The sequence below is a fragment of the Jaculus jaculus genome, chromosome 1, assembly GCF_020740685.1.
Source record: "Jaculus jaculus isolate mJacJac1 chromosome 1, mJacJac1.mat.Y.cur, whole genome shotgun sequence".
Taxonomy (NCBI): domain Eukaryota; kingdom Metazoa; phylum Chordata; class Mammalia; order Rodentia; family Dipodidae; genus Jaculus; species Jaculus jaculus.
In genome coordinates this window covers 337,127,269-337,141,135 of record NC_059102.1, presented here as the reverse complement: position 1 = coordinate 337,141,135, position 13,867 = coordinate 337,127,269, and the positions used below count along the sequence as shown (strand labels likewise).

The 13,867-nt window shown below is 40.1% G+C and overlaps 1 protein-coding gene across 1 annotated transcript in view; it reads left to right on the top strand.

The window, feature by feature from the left end:
* Ush2a (usherin) overlaps positions 1-13,867 on the top strand; it is a 755,222-nt gene that overhangs the window by 640,050 nt on the left and 101,305 nt on the right. The window contains exons 58-59 of the mRNA XM_004672003.2: positions 8,163-8,321; positions 10,492-10,654. Of these exons, the coding sequence (XP_004672060.2) occupies positions 8,163-8,321; positions 10,492-10,654 (322 nt within the window). The remainder of the gene's footprint in view (positions 1-8,162; positions 8,322-10,491; positions 10,655-13,867) is intronic.

Here is a 13,867-nt window from a genome sequence, read left to right as displayed (position 1 = left end):
AAAGTTATCTGCTCTTTGTGCAATGTTTGTACCTCCAAATAAGATGATATGCAAAAATATGTCCTTAGAAGATGTTTGCTGAGTTAATAGAGGGCAAGATGAAGAGCATTCCTCTACAGGTCTTCATGCAGATGTAAATAAATTTTAGACCTACTGCTTAAAATTACTCAGTCACCCCTTCCTCCTAAAATTTTTTCTTACCTTTTCTCAGTTCTGATTCCTATTAAAGAAAGCAGAGATATGTGTTACCTTAATGAGTAAAAAACTATTGAGACTGAAGAAGCAAAGACTCCAAGAATCATAAATGGTTTATTCAGTAGAAGAATGGAGACGGATAACCCTGTGCTTTAAGAACCCAAACATTCAAGATTATTTAAACTCTGAAGATAATAATGGGTCTTTCTAATTTATCAGAATGATGACTGTGTTTTTAACTCTCCTGGTCCTTAATCATAATCTAATTAACAGTGTCCTGCATTCAGCATGCACTTTTTCTCACTCAGGATGGTGAGTTATTTAAGTTTAATGTGTAATATCGAAATACTGGTGCTTTTCCTTTCACATTCATCTTTTAGTCCATTAAAGAAAAGAATTAGCAACAATGATTCTGCTGAGAAATCATCTTAATTGATACTGCTTATGAATATAAATGCTTTTGTTAATCAAGTTTTGATGAAGGGTTAGCCAGCCACAATATGGCCCATTTATAGATGTTAGACATCTTTGTGTTCAGTTAGTCTCTCAGCTATAGTGGGTTAGATCAGATACTATTTATTCAAAGTCTAAAATCACATTAATTTGGTTAAAAAAATAAGCATGCTGCACAAATTGTGATGATACAACATTGTCCATTGCTTTTGATTTGTTTAAGTGTGGTAACCAATGACAAGGATTATTAGTGAGTTTTGCCAGAAAAATGTAAAGTTCACTTTAATGACATGTGCTTAATTTGCGCAGTAATAAATATATGTACCTCACATCAGTGAGTCTTAGTATAAGCAAAAAAAAAAAAACACATCTCATTTAAAATTTACAACAATATAACGTCCTGTTTTTTGTTTTTTATGAGACAGCCTCACTCTTTGTAGTCCAGGCTAGCCTCATAGAGTAATCCTTTGGCCTAAACATTTTAAGAGCTAGAATTACAGGTGTGAGTCACCATCCTAACACAATTTCCACCTTTTACTATTGGGGAGAGGCCATTTAGAATTTCTAACCAACTTCCTCCGGTTATTCATCACATAGATGTAGAGACAACATACCTACATGGTCTATATTTTCTCACGATTTTTCTTTGTCTGTTTATTTTTTTTTTTTTGCTTTGTTTTTGAAAGAGTCTCACTCATGTAGCCCAGGCTGCCCCTGCATGTGGGTGTGGGTGACTTTGAACTCTGAGCCTCCTGCCCCCACACCCACATGCTAAGATTACAGGCAAGCACCACCGCTCCCTGTTTTGTGCACCACCACAGGTCAGACTAGGGCGTCGGGCACACTGGGAGGCACTCAACTGGCCAAGGCTGAATTGTACTCAAGCCCCAACCTTTTAAAATGTTTTTATTAGTAGTGTAGATTCCTTGTACAAAATCATGGTTTCATGGAGACAGTTTTTCACCCGCATGTGCTGTGTACGCTTCTCATACTCCCTATCCTCACTACCCTCTCCTCCCCTCTCCCATTCAGCCAGCCCCATTAATTTCTGTTTTCATGCCACATGTATCAATAATGGAAGAAATGCATGTACTTATACAGAGGAATGTATATTTCATTAGTCCAAATTCTCACTGTGTTTTTACCTAAATGAAACAGAAACCAAATGATTTTTATGAGTTCTACTAGACTCCAGATCAGAAGCTAAAAAGTAATGTTACCATAGTCAGTAAACATGAATGACAACAATGCAATTCAAGGATAATTCATCCCATAATCCAGTAGGGTCACTTTACTTGTAGCTCAAAACTTCATGGGATGCAGTTCATTTGCCTTTGGATGGATTGATCCTCATGTTCATTTAGCTGACAAGAATGTATTCACCATTCATGAACATGGCCAGATGCTAGACATACTGATTCCTGAATAGGAATATGACATTGTCTCTCCTGACAGTAACTGTACCTTCCAACAGGTAGAAAGGACTTCTAAGGACTGTAGCTATGACAGAAGCTACACAAATTTCCACAGAGTTGGTATCGAGGTGAAGTGGCCTGTTTTATTCCATGCCCCCAAAAGGGGCATGATCAAGACATGTCTACCTTTGCAGAGGAGAATTTCGTACTATTGTGTTATGAACACTGTTTTAAGTGCAGCCCATATTTTGAAGCAACTGCCACTATCAAACTGAATTAATGCTTTTCTTTCCTTTTACAACTGGTCCTGCTGCAGCTCCTAAAAAATGATTTTTAAAAGGCTCATTTGATTGACTTGTCCCATTGTAAAGTATGCACCTGCTGTGAAATAAAGCCACATGGAGGAAAAAAAGTTGAATAATTTAACTTTTATATTTGTAAAGATAATCAAGGTTTTTCTGATTACATCTTAACTTCATAAATGTTAAATAACCTATCAGCATCTAGTTGCTGTGAATTATGAAGAGGAGCATCGTGGGGAATATTAACCAACAGAATCCTTGTTCTTTAGTGAACATGAAAATGGGTTATGGCACCTTGTCACTGTGCGACTGGTAACTCTGACACCAAATAACAAAACTGCCATTTGCGCTTAGGGTAAATCGGTTCACTTGGGCTTCCGAGGCCCCTCGCACTCTGACATAAATTTATGAACTCTGGAACCAACCAAGTCGTATGGCTTCCCAGCTGACTCTAACAAATATGCCTATTTCGTTTCATTTAGTCATCAGAATACCAGGGGGCTCAGTCGTTTCAGACTCATTGCAGATGGCATAGGGTTTGCAGGACACAGGGGACTTGCATGTCACTGTCCTGTAAATGATAACAGTGGAGGGACCCTCTTTCCTAAATGCATGTCAGTGTTTGACATGTTCACAGCTTAGAGGACTGTTTTCTCTTTCAATACCTCCTAGGTATATGTAAAGGGCATTTGTTGCCAGTTGACGACAATGTGAAAAATACGTTTCCAGGGTCCATGCCTTGGTTACTCATGCTTAAACCCAGATCAATATTGTGTGGACTTCCCAAGTATAGCAGAAGTGCAGTTAGCTGCCTGACCCCCATAAGTCCTGTCCTTCTGAGCAGAGAAGTTTCCTCTTGAAGGATACACGGCTTGGAACCAGACAGGTAGGAAGAGAATAAAGACAAAAAAAAAAGTAACTTCAGGCAACTTGGATAAAAGCCAGTTTGGAATTTTGACTGAGATTGAGTAATAGAATGTCTTCACAGCAACCCAGCTTGATCAAATGCATGCACACATTAAAAAGATACGCAAGAAAAGGTTGTTATGAAGACATTCACTTTAATGAAGGGTAAAATGATCACTTTGTAAGCATGAGCACCAGAGTTTATTCCCCAGTGTCCATGAAAAAAAGAAAAAGGAAAAAAGAAAAAGCCAGACATTATGGTTGGCTTTCTAGTCCAAAAGCAAACAAAAGACAGAGACAGGGGGCACCTGGGGCCCCTGACCAGGCACTCCAGCCTAATTAAGTAAGTTACAGGCCAGTGAGAAGTGGGTGAGATGGCTCAGTGGGTAAGAATGCTTCCTGTGCAAACATGAAGGCCTGAGGGGACCTGAGGCCACCTGAATGAAATTCCCCAGCTCCTGCGTATGTCTATGCTTGTCTGTAAGCCCAGTCCTGTGGGGAGCAAAATTCAGAGAGTTGTGGGGGTTCAGAAAAACAGAAAGCTCCAGAATCAGGGATAGATGCTGTTTCGAGGAAACTCATGGTAAGCAACGCAGAAGGGACACTTGACGTGCTCCTCTAGCTTCCGCATGTGCATGCAAGGGGCACAGACATCTACACCCAACCCACACACACACACACACACACACACACACACACACACACCACATATGCACCATTCATACTTTTCACATGCACATGCAAGAATAAAAATATGGCTTGCGCCTGAGCTTTAGATGTGGGTTCTGGAGATCGAACGCAGGCCCTCATACTTTTGCAGTCAGTGCTGTTATCCATCGAGCCATATCCCTGCCCTGCATCTGGGACGTGTTGGGTCGCAGAAAAGGCTGAGCTACTTCACACGTATTCCCCAGTGAAGTCCTTACAGTCCCATGAGTGTGTGGCTGTGAGTATCACGGCCTCACAGGAGTGGTGTGGGAGGAGGCGGCGCATGGCAAAGACTTGGCACATAAGGGCAGTGGGAAGATTTGATCTGACTCCACTCTGATTTCTCTGGATCAATAAGGATGGTGGTGTAGTTTCAGAAATATGCATTTGCCAAACTTTTCTGCAAGACCTGCCCAAGGAACAGGAAAGACAGGATGAACAGGTCATCCCAGGAGATCTCATATCAGCCTCAATCAATCACCATGCCCTCAGGGTTGCTTAGGATTTCTTTCATGTCTGACAAATTCATACAAAATTGACATTGCATCCCATCATGCCCACCTTATGTCACACCATGTATCACTTGGGGGAATGTTTTCTTCTAATCTCCTTCACCAAAGACTGACAGGCTGTAATATTTCTGGGCACTGGAAAGTCTTAAGAAAGCCAACCCCAGTAAAGGGTTCAGAGTCAGGTAAACTTACCACTTTTCACACTATGTGGACAGAGAAGACAGCCTTTCTTCCAAGGCTGTACTGACTGTCAGGATGACACAAGGAGAAATGCCCAAAGTGTGAGGTGGCACAACATGGCTCCAAAACACTCCTGGTGGAAATTTCCCATCAACGCATCTTACTGCTTAAAGGTCAAATTGAAAACTGGGAGGCCCCTGGCTCTTCTTCAATCTTTTTAACTACCCCAAGCAGCACTCTCTGAGGAGCATTTTTTAGTGGGAGTGAGGGAAGCTGGTAGTACAGTTCTTCATTCTGCTTTTAATAGAGTACTTAGATTTCCCTTGCCCATTAGTGAAGATAGTCTCAAACGTTCTCTATAATCAATTCTCTCCATCCAATCCTCAAACTTCATTTTAATTATAGCTGTCTTGTTGGGAGCACTAAAATCATTCCCAGCTTTGTCTTATAGTTGAGAATTAGGCCTTGAAGAAAATCTAAATAAGACCATGATGCATACTTACTATACCAATCAAGAGAAAAATGAGAACAATTAACTTTTCTAGGTATTTAATCTTAATTATGACATAAGTTTTTCTCCTTTGTGGAGAAAGGAAATCTATAGACATTCCTGTTACCTGAGAGAAGTGTCAAAGGCCAGGCCAACTGTTTACCACGCCTACCCCTTCCCCCCATCTGGAATACACCACCCGTGGTGAGTTCATTTTAAAGCAACATAGACAGACTTGAGTTCTTCATGGACAGTACATTTCAACATGAATGTACAGACACAAACATTTTCTGCAGTCAAACAGTGATGGAGCTCATTTTGAGTTGACATCTGCTCCTAATTCAATAGTCTTGTAAAAGTTGTCATGACTTACCATGCATAATTTTCTAAACTCAGACATTTTAGGAAGGAAAATTTAACATCAAACTTTTGTGGATAAGAATAAGTGATATTCTGCAAATTCCCTTGGCTCAGATAGGAAAACTGTGTGTTTCCAAAATTTTCCAAGTCAAAATGACATTCCAAAAAGAAGCTCTGTGTTCATCTTTTATACTGAATATCCCTTGATGTGAGCCCACAGATGACCAGGGCATGTGGATCTCCAGATAGAAAGTTTGATTGTGAAAGCTTTAAAGATCCATCTGTGAGTTACTTCTTCCTCGAATGGCAAGTCTGACTGGGCTGCTATTTGTCTCCCTGGATCTAATCAGTCCTGAGAACTGTTCTGCCTGTCTGCACATGTTCTCTCAAATCCATCCTATAATTTCCCCCTATTAGTCCAATGTAATATTTCATTTTCAAGAGGGAGCATAAACTTAGGAAGATAAGCTTTGATGTCAGATAGGGCTACAATAGATACCCCCAATTAATCAATGTGCAATGTGGAACAAGTGGCTTCACTATTCTGAGACTATTCTAAGATTTCTCATCTTAGAAAAGGAGATAAAGGTTGTCATCTAATATTGTCTTACAGCTCAATTCATTCCTTTGATCAAATGACACTTACTTAAGTGTCTACTTGTGCTGAAAGTGAGACAGGGAGCACACTGGAAAGAAAATAGAGGCCCTGACGTTATGCAGCTTGCATTCTACTGTTGTTAAGAGAGACTGCCTGCTGCCTAAGATAATAGCAGGATGCCACAACCTTACTGCTCCTATTTGTGCTACTGCTAAAACCAGTGGAGTAGCTCTCCATCTGGTTCCTAGCTCCTGACTTCCAGGTTTTTAATCAATCATTCACCTCCAGTAACAATATCATTCTAAAACATAGGCTGATTTTTTTTCAATATTCAAGATCTTCTTGTTGCTGATCTTATACAAAGCCCAAAGTTCATAAAGAAGAACAAAATGTAATGACCATGTGGATGAAGAAAGCAAGGACTACCCCAGTCGGGCTTACACAGGACTTCACTGAAAGGACATGAAAAGATTGTATTAAATCCAGAAATAAGGGGCATGGGAGTGGAAAATGTAGCTAATTCTGACTGGAATCTCCTGTTGCGATAGAGGTGTCTGGGATGTCCATACAGAAAAATCCATTAGAGTAATGAAAATGTACCACTCAAGAAAGACATTAAGCCAGAGGTAAGACATCAGAACTCAATGACAGAATGATAACAGGTTAAATTCTGAAGACAAATTTAACAGTTTAAGAAGGATATTCTATGTTGAAAATAAAAATTCTGAGCCTGGGTTGCCAAGCTCAGGAAACCCAGAACCTTTCAAGTGGAAACTGTAGGTCAATTGTGATGGTAAACAAACTTTGTGTCCATACTGCACAGATGTCCTAAACACCTTGAGTGTGTGCAAGCACAATTCCTACCTCAGCACAAGAGCTACATCTACACAAAACAAAACCGCATTTCCTTCTTTAGATCTCACTTCTCATGGGCCATCGAGTCCTGTGCTGTTTCTTCTGTAATTTCATCAGTAGATTTCACTGTTTCTTTAAGCAATGACAAATTCACTAAGTATGTAGTAAGCAACTAATCCCATCAATGGCTTAGTTCTCAAAACAGCAAGACAATCTAGACAGAGCCCCATTATGTGATTCACACAAAGCTCATATCCATTCCTTAAAAGTACATCTGTCATTCATAGATCAAATAAAACTTGACAGATTTAATTATATGAATAAACTTGGAAAAGGCTAAAATAACAAAACCTCCTTTCTTTAAGAAGCAATGGTATAAAATGACAGTTATTGGAGCCAAAGCTCATATGTATTTAAGGTTCATAACATATCACTAACTGTCCTGGTTTGATAATTAATGCACTGAGAATCCTCCAGGTAGCTTGTGTCTTGAGTATTTTATGGGCTACTATGTCAAGGATCCATGTCAGACAAAACACATAAACATTGCTTCACAGAAAAATTATTGTCACAAGCAAAGCTGGTGTTGATTTTTAGGAGTAAGTATGCCTATGAAAAATGTGATACCAGGCTGGAGAGATGGCGTAGCGGTTAAGCGCTTGCCTGTGAAGCCTAAAGACCCCAGTTCGAGGCTCAATTCCCCAGGACCCACGTTAGCCAGATGCACAAGGGGGCGCATGCGTCTGGAGTTTGTTTGCAGTGGCTGGAAGCCCTGGCGCACCCATTCTCTCTCACTCTCTATCTGCCTCTTTCTCTCTGCCACTCTCAAATAAATAAATAAAAATCTTTTTTTAAAAAAAAAATTTAAAAAAAAAGAAAAATGTGATACCCTCCCTAATTGCTTCATGTTTGAAGTAGTATATACCTACATTTTTATTTGCTAATAGGGCATATCTCTGCAAATAACTATTATAACTTTTTTTAAAAATTAGGTAATGCACACTAATGTTTGCTTTGGGAATATTGTTACACTGTGTTGCAGTTGCAGATTTTGCAGTTTTAAAGGCTATATTGAGCAATTGCTTACCTTTCTATGGTAATGTGTTAAGTGTGCATGGTTTTTAAAGGTCAGAGCTGTTGACCACTCCAAATGACTTGCATCTCTCTCTGTCCTTCTTTCCTTCTCAGGAATCTTTATTCCCGATATTCCTGTGGAATACAATGTCTTGCTCAATGGTGGAAGTGTAACACCTCTGACCTTCTCAGCTGAGCACCGTCAATCCGCCCTTCTGGAAAATTTGGTTCCATTCACACAGTATGAGATAAGGATACAAGCATGTCAAAATGGTGAAAGCCTTTTAGACACTTGACCTGAGCTTTTATGATAAAAGTGTATCAGAAATATTTTTGTTCCTTAAAAAGGAATAAATTGTCAGTTAAAATCAAAAGAGTACTATTTTACTTTCTGCTCATAGGAAAATAAGCGATGGGCAGCAAGAAAAACATTATGCATTTCTGCACATTGAATTATGAATATTTAAATATATTAAGATAATGGGTGTTCTAAAGTCTTGTTTTATAAAGCTTTTTAAAAGAAAACCATCTAGCCCACACCTAAGGAGACACTGGTAATACAAAATAAAATGGGCATTACAAAAGAGAAGTTATTTAAATAGTTTCTATACAAATAAATCTTATATCTTATGATGTTTCCTTGGACCTAGTCTTGGGTTCCTGAGCTTTTTTTTTTATGACTAGTGGGGTCATCAGCCATGTTATCTTAAAAAAAAAAAACATGTTTGTTCCCTTCTTCCCTCCTAGTATGATCAGTTAGATGTAAACTGAGATGTAGGAGAATATATGGGAACCAGAATATATAATACACATTGATTATTTATTTATCTCCATTTACATAAAAAGTAGAGATTTATGGGGCTGGGAAGATGACTCCGTAATTAAATATGCTTGCTTGCATGGCTTCCAGATTTAGTTCAATTCCTCAGCACCCATGTAAATTTGGATGCAAAGTGCCACACATGTCTCTAACCCCAGTGCACCTGTGGTAACAGGAGAAGGTTATAAAGATCCTGGAAGCTTGTGGGCGAGGTAGACTGGAATGCATGCAGTAGCAAACACAAGAAAGACTTTCTCTAGGAAGGTGGAAGGAGAGGACAAACTTAGCCAACCTTGTCCTCCGACCTCCACAAGTGCATCACAGCATGTGTGCACCCACACACACACATAAACATTACACATCCACCCATGCATGCATAATAAAAATACAGATTGATAGACACAAATATGTCATGTATATATTGCTACATAAGATAAATAATAGCAACTTGCCAAGTAAATATGTAACTCATACTGGTATACAGAGCAATTTTGCTTCTCCTTAAAGACACATGCCAGGGCCTGGAGAGATGGCTTAGCAGTTAATGTACTTTCCTGAGAAGCCTAAGGACCCAGGTTTAATTCCCCAGAACTCATTTAAGCCCAATACACATGTTAGTACAAGTATCTGGAGTTCATTTTCAGTGGCTTGAGGCCCTGGTGCACCCATCCTCTCTCTCTTTCTAATGAATAATCAAATAATTGTTAAAAGACACATACCAGTATTATACTCAGCATGCATTGGTTAGAATTCCCCCATTGCATGTCTAGTCCCCATAGAGTTGCCTGGGGTTTGGAAGCTGCAATTTCACCATCTTGAATTCATATCAGCAACTGTGAGTTCATGCGTTAACTTCTCTCTCAAACCACACCAGGACATTTTCACGTGAAGGGCGTCGTTTTCTGTGACGCTGCCTTTGTACTCTTCTACTGAACCATAAGGAAATAGCTATTTTGTTTTTCAAGGTAGGATTGCACTTGAGTCCAGGATGACCTGTAATTCAGTATGTAGTCTCAAGGGGCCTCAAATTCACAGTAATACTCCTACCTCTGCCTCCCAAGTGCTGGTATTAAAGGCATGTGCCACCATGCCTGGCTAGGGAAGAGCTTTAAATTCATGGGGGTTTTTTTTTTCTTTTTTTTTTTTTGGATTTAAGGGCAAAATTGACCTCTGATCCCCATGCCCCTGAAATTTGTGCCATGGAAGTAAAATGTCCTTAAAATTAATTTATACCTGTGTATTTGAAGAAGAGCAGTTAGTTTAAAATTTGGGCAAAAAGAAATTCTACTAAAAGTGCATAGGATGTATGAATTGTGCATAAGTTTTGAACTTCAAACACATATCACTTCTTGGTTAGAGTGACTAAAATAGACACAGAAATGTCAGTCAGGTTGATGCCTATGTCTGGATGAATAGGTGGTTTATTAATGAACCATTCAAAAATGACCCCACTATTAATGTTTGAATTTTGTGGGCCATCACAGCTCTGACCTAAGAAAGAAATATGACTATGTATGCAGTATTGGGATAAAATGTTTTTCATCATATGATTGCCCTCCTATGTGTCTATGTAAACCCTGTTTCTTCTTGGCCAATCACTAAAGCCATATATTATTTTTCAAGGAAGTTGTGGAGTTAGCAGTGGGATATCTGTCAAAACATTGGAATCAGCCCCCAGTGATATGACTCCCCCTCTTCTCAAGGCACTGGGGTCATCTTGTATATCTGTCAAGTGGAGTCCACCCAGAAAGCCCAATGGCATCATCACCAGCTACTTGGTTTACAGGTGAGGTCTCTGTGAAGATGGAAGGTGTGCCCTCCCAGGACAAGGGAATGAGGAGGAAGAGGGACTTTCATATTTATGGAGAACCTTCTAGTGAAAAATGAGGTTGACTCTGGGGGTTTCGACACATTCTCTAAGGACCCATACCACTGTGTAGCCTCTGCTTGAGATCTGTTGGACAGCTGAGACCCTAGAGCCCTTGAATGCAGGGTCTTGGTAACTCCCATCCTAAGTGCTCATCACTTGCTGTTCCCAATTTTGTCTCCTCTGCTCCTGTGTTTGTTTGTTTGGTTACTTGACTGCATGTTTGTTTCTGTGGTGCTGGGATGAAACCTCGGTCTTGTTCATGCTGAGCAAGTGTTCTTCCATTGGGCCTCACCCCCAGCCAGCCCCTTCCAGGTCGGTGCACCTTCACTGCTGGGTAGTACTGTGGCTGCGGCCTGGTTTTCTCATCCTGTGCAGAATTTATTACACGGATCACCTAAAGTTAAAAAAGCAAAGTAGGAAAAAGAAAAAAAATGGGGTAGACTGGAGGGAAAAGATTGAGGAATAATAATAGATGAGAAGCATGGAGGGAAGAGAGAATGAAGGGAGTGAGAAAAGAGGAAGAAGTAGGAGTGAGAGGAGTGGGAGGAAAGCAGAATTCTGGGCAAACACTTGCCAACAGAGAGCCTGGCGTGTGCGGCAGAAAGGTCAGCGCAGCAGACACGTGGGCTTCCAGACTGCAGCTCTACTCAAGAGGTGTCTGCACAGAGATCACACAAGACACACATGGATCCCCTCAACACCTACCCCAACTTCTCTGTCTTCTGTCAGACTCTCCAGCAGCCCTGCGGTGTCCCTTGTTTGCTCCCAGTACCCTGTACAATCACTGCATCTCACTGCTAGCTCCGCTGTTGACCTAAGTAACGGAAACCCACTGGACTCAGAGCCTTCTTCAGTGATGAGCTAAGGGTTTGTAGGGAAAAGAATGTAAAAGGAGAAAGTGCTGCTGCATTTCTGGTTATGTAAATGGCATTACTGAAATTGAGCAAGCCAAATTTCTTCTCAGCAAACATTAATTTGAAGAATAATATTTCTGATTCAAATATACATGAACATGTAAAAATGGCTAATGTGAATTTACATTTTACGCTAAGCACATTAGCACAGGCTCTAAAGTGCCCATCCTCCTGAAATAGTTTTCTTTCATCTACTTAATGCTAATTGTATGAGAAAAGCTCATCAAATTCCCACTCTGAATAAAGGGAAATAAAGTATGTGTTAGAGAGCAGGACAGAGCTTCACTCTGTTGGTTGTGTAAATAAAACTCGTGGTGACAGGGAGTGCTCCACGGCAGCTGTGGAGAAGGAAATCAGGAGATATAATGCAGAAATCCCGCTTCAGTGAAAAATACTGTAAATTGAATTTGACAGCATTTGATGGCATTTGATTATTCTAGTCACGGCCAAACAATGATATAAAGAGTAATATGAAACAGAATGTGTTACTGCCTAGCAGACTCAAAAGCAATAAACCTTCCTCCAATGTGACACAATCACTTCACAATCATAATTGTAGCCTGTTTGATACATCTGAGTACAGCAGAAGGGCACTGACTGACATAGATACATTTTGTTTTTTATTTAAAGTGAGATGAAAATGGCGCGTGGGGGCTCCAGATACAACCGTCGTATTCACCTACATAGGCATGAATCACTTGACAGTTATTTCAGCTGAAGTTTAAATGTGCTTAGACAACAACAATATCAATTTTTTTAGATAGCTGAAAAAAATCAGAAATTTGTAAGGACAGAAATAGCATGCAGGCACGTAGTTCTTTTCCACCCTGAGACTACAGTAAGGCCCCTCATATAGTGATATCCACAGCCCGCAGTATTTCTGAGCAGGCTGTCGCATGTAATCTCTGCTTAGTCACTTTGCTCCTCTTTTTTCTGTCACCACAAAATAACACAGTAACTGGAAGCAAAGACAAGGATGAGCATGGGTAGATATTTTCATTAAATTACCAGAAGCCAGCTTGTCAATTTTATTTTGAAAATGCTCCTCACTATTCTCATGGTTCCCCCAAGTCACCGACGCTCTGTGGTTTCCCCTCTTCTCGTCCAGTACTACCTCGACATAGCATCAGGTTTTAAAAAGTGTGTCTTCCCTAGTGAAGAGGAAAGATGCTTATGGTTTCCAAAAGGAAACAAAGTAGCCCATGTATTCGTCACTTTCCTCAACATTGGACCAAAATATCTCGCAGAAGCTACTTAAAGGAAGAAAGACCTAATTGCAGCTCCCAATCTCATGACAGGGAAGTTTGGAACTGTTCAAGGCAGATGTCTGTCCACGGTGGCAGGAACATGACGCTTGACCACACCTCACAGAGGAGCAGCCTTATTTCTGGAAAAAAAACAAAAAGACTCCATTGTTAGAAACAAGATTCGTAAAAATATTGAAAGAAATAATTGTTGTATTATTTTTAACATGATAACAAAATAGATTAAAACATAATCAGTATAAATAGACTAACAAGAAACAGTCCAACAAAGCATGACAGGCCATATGATTCATTTTATGTAAAGGGATATGTAAGTAGAAAGCATTAGTGTTAACATATTAAAATAGCGTTTACTTCTATTAATGGAAAGTAATTAGTAGAAGTTAATAAACAAACACTTTTTCACAGATCAGTTATTTGATATGCCTAGCACACAAAGGTCCTGTGTCATCCAGTCCATTTTGGAACTCTGTGTTTCGTTTCAAGCATGGGAGTTACTTTTGACAAGCTTGGCCAGATGGTAAAGATGTTTAGGTGAACAAAACCAACAGAACAAGCCAAACCTCAAACCTAAAGGCTAACGCCCAAGTGGCTGTCAGGCTGGGAGAACTCAGTGAGTGACTTCAGAGACAGTAATAGACTAACCTAGGGAATCTGGGGTTCTTATTTGTAACTACTGATGAGATCAAGGAGTTGTGTGATCATGGAAAGAGCATGGGATCTGTAACCACAGAATGTGTCACCTGCCAGTATTAGCCATGTGACTTTGGATAAGTCTCCTGTAGAGTTATGTAGCTAAGTTAGTGAACGCACAGGAGGCTCAGCCTCGGGGAATTTCGTAAGCGCTCACAGAAAGGGAGCATGAGATGGTGATGTGCTAAATGAGGGAGGCAGTAAAAACACGATGCATGCTATCCAGAACTTTTCTTGAGGAAAGCAGATCTGGAAGA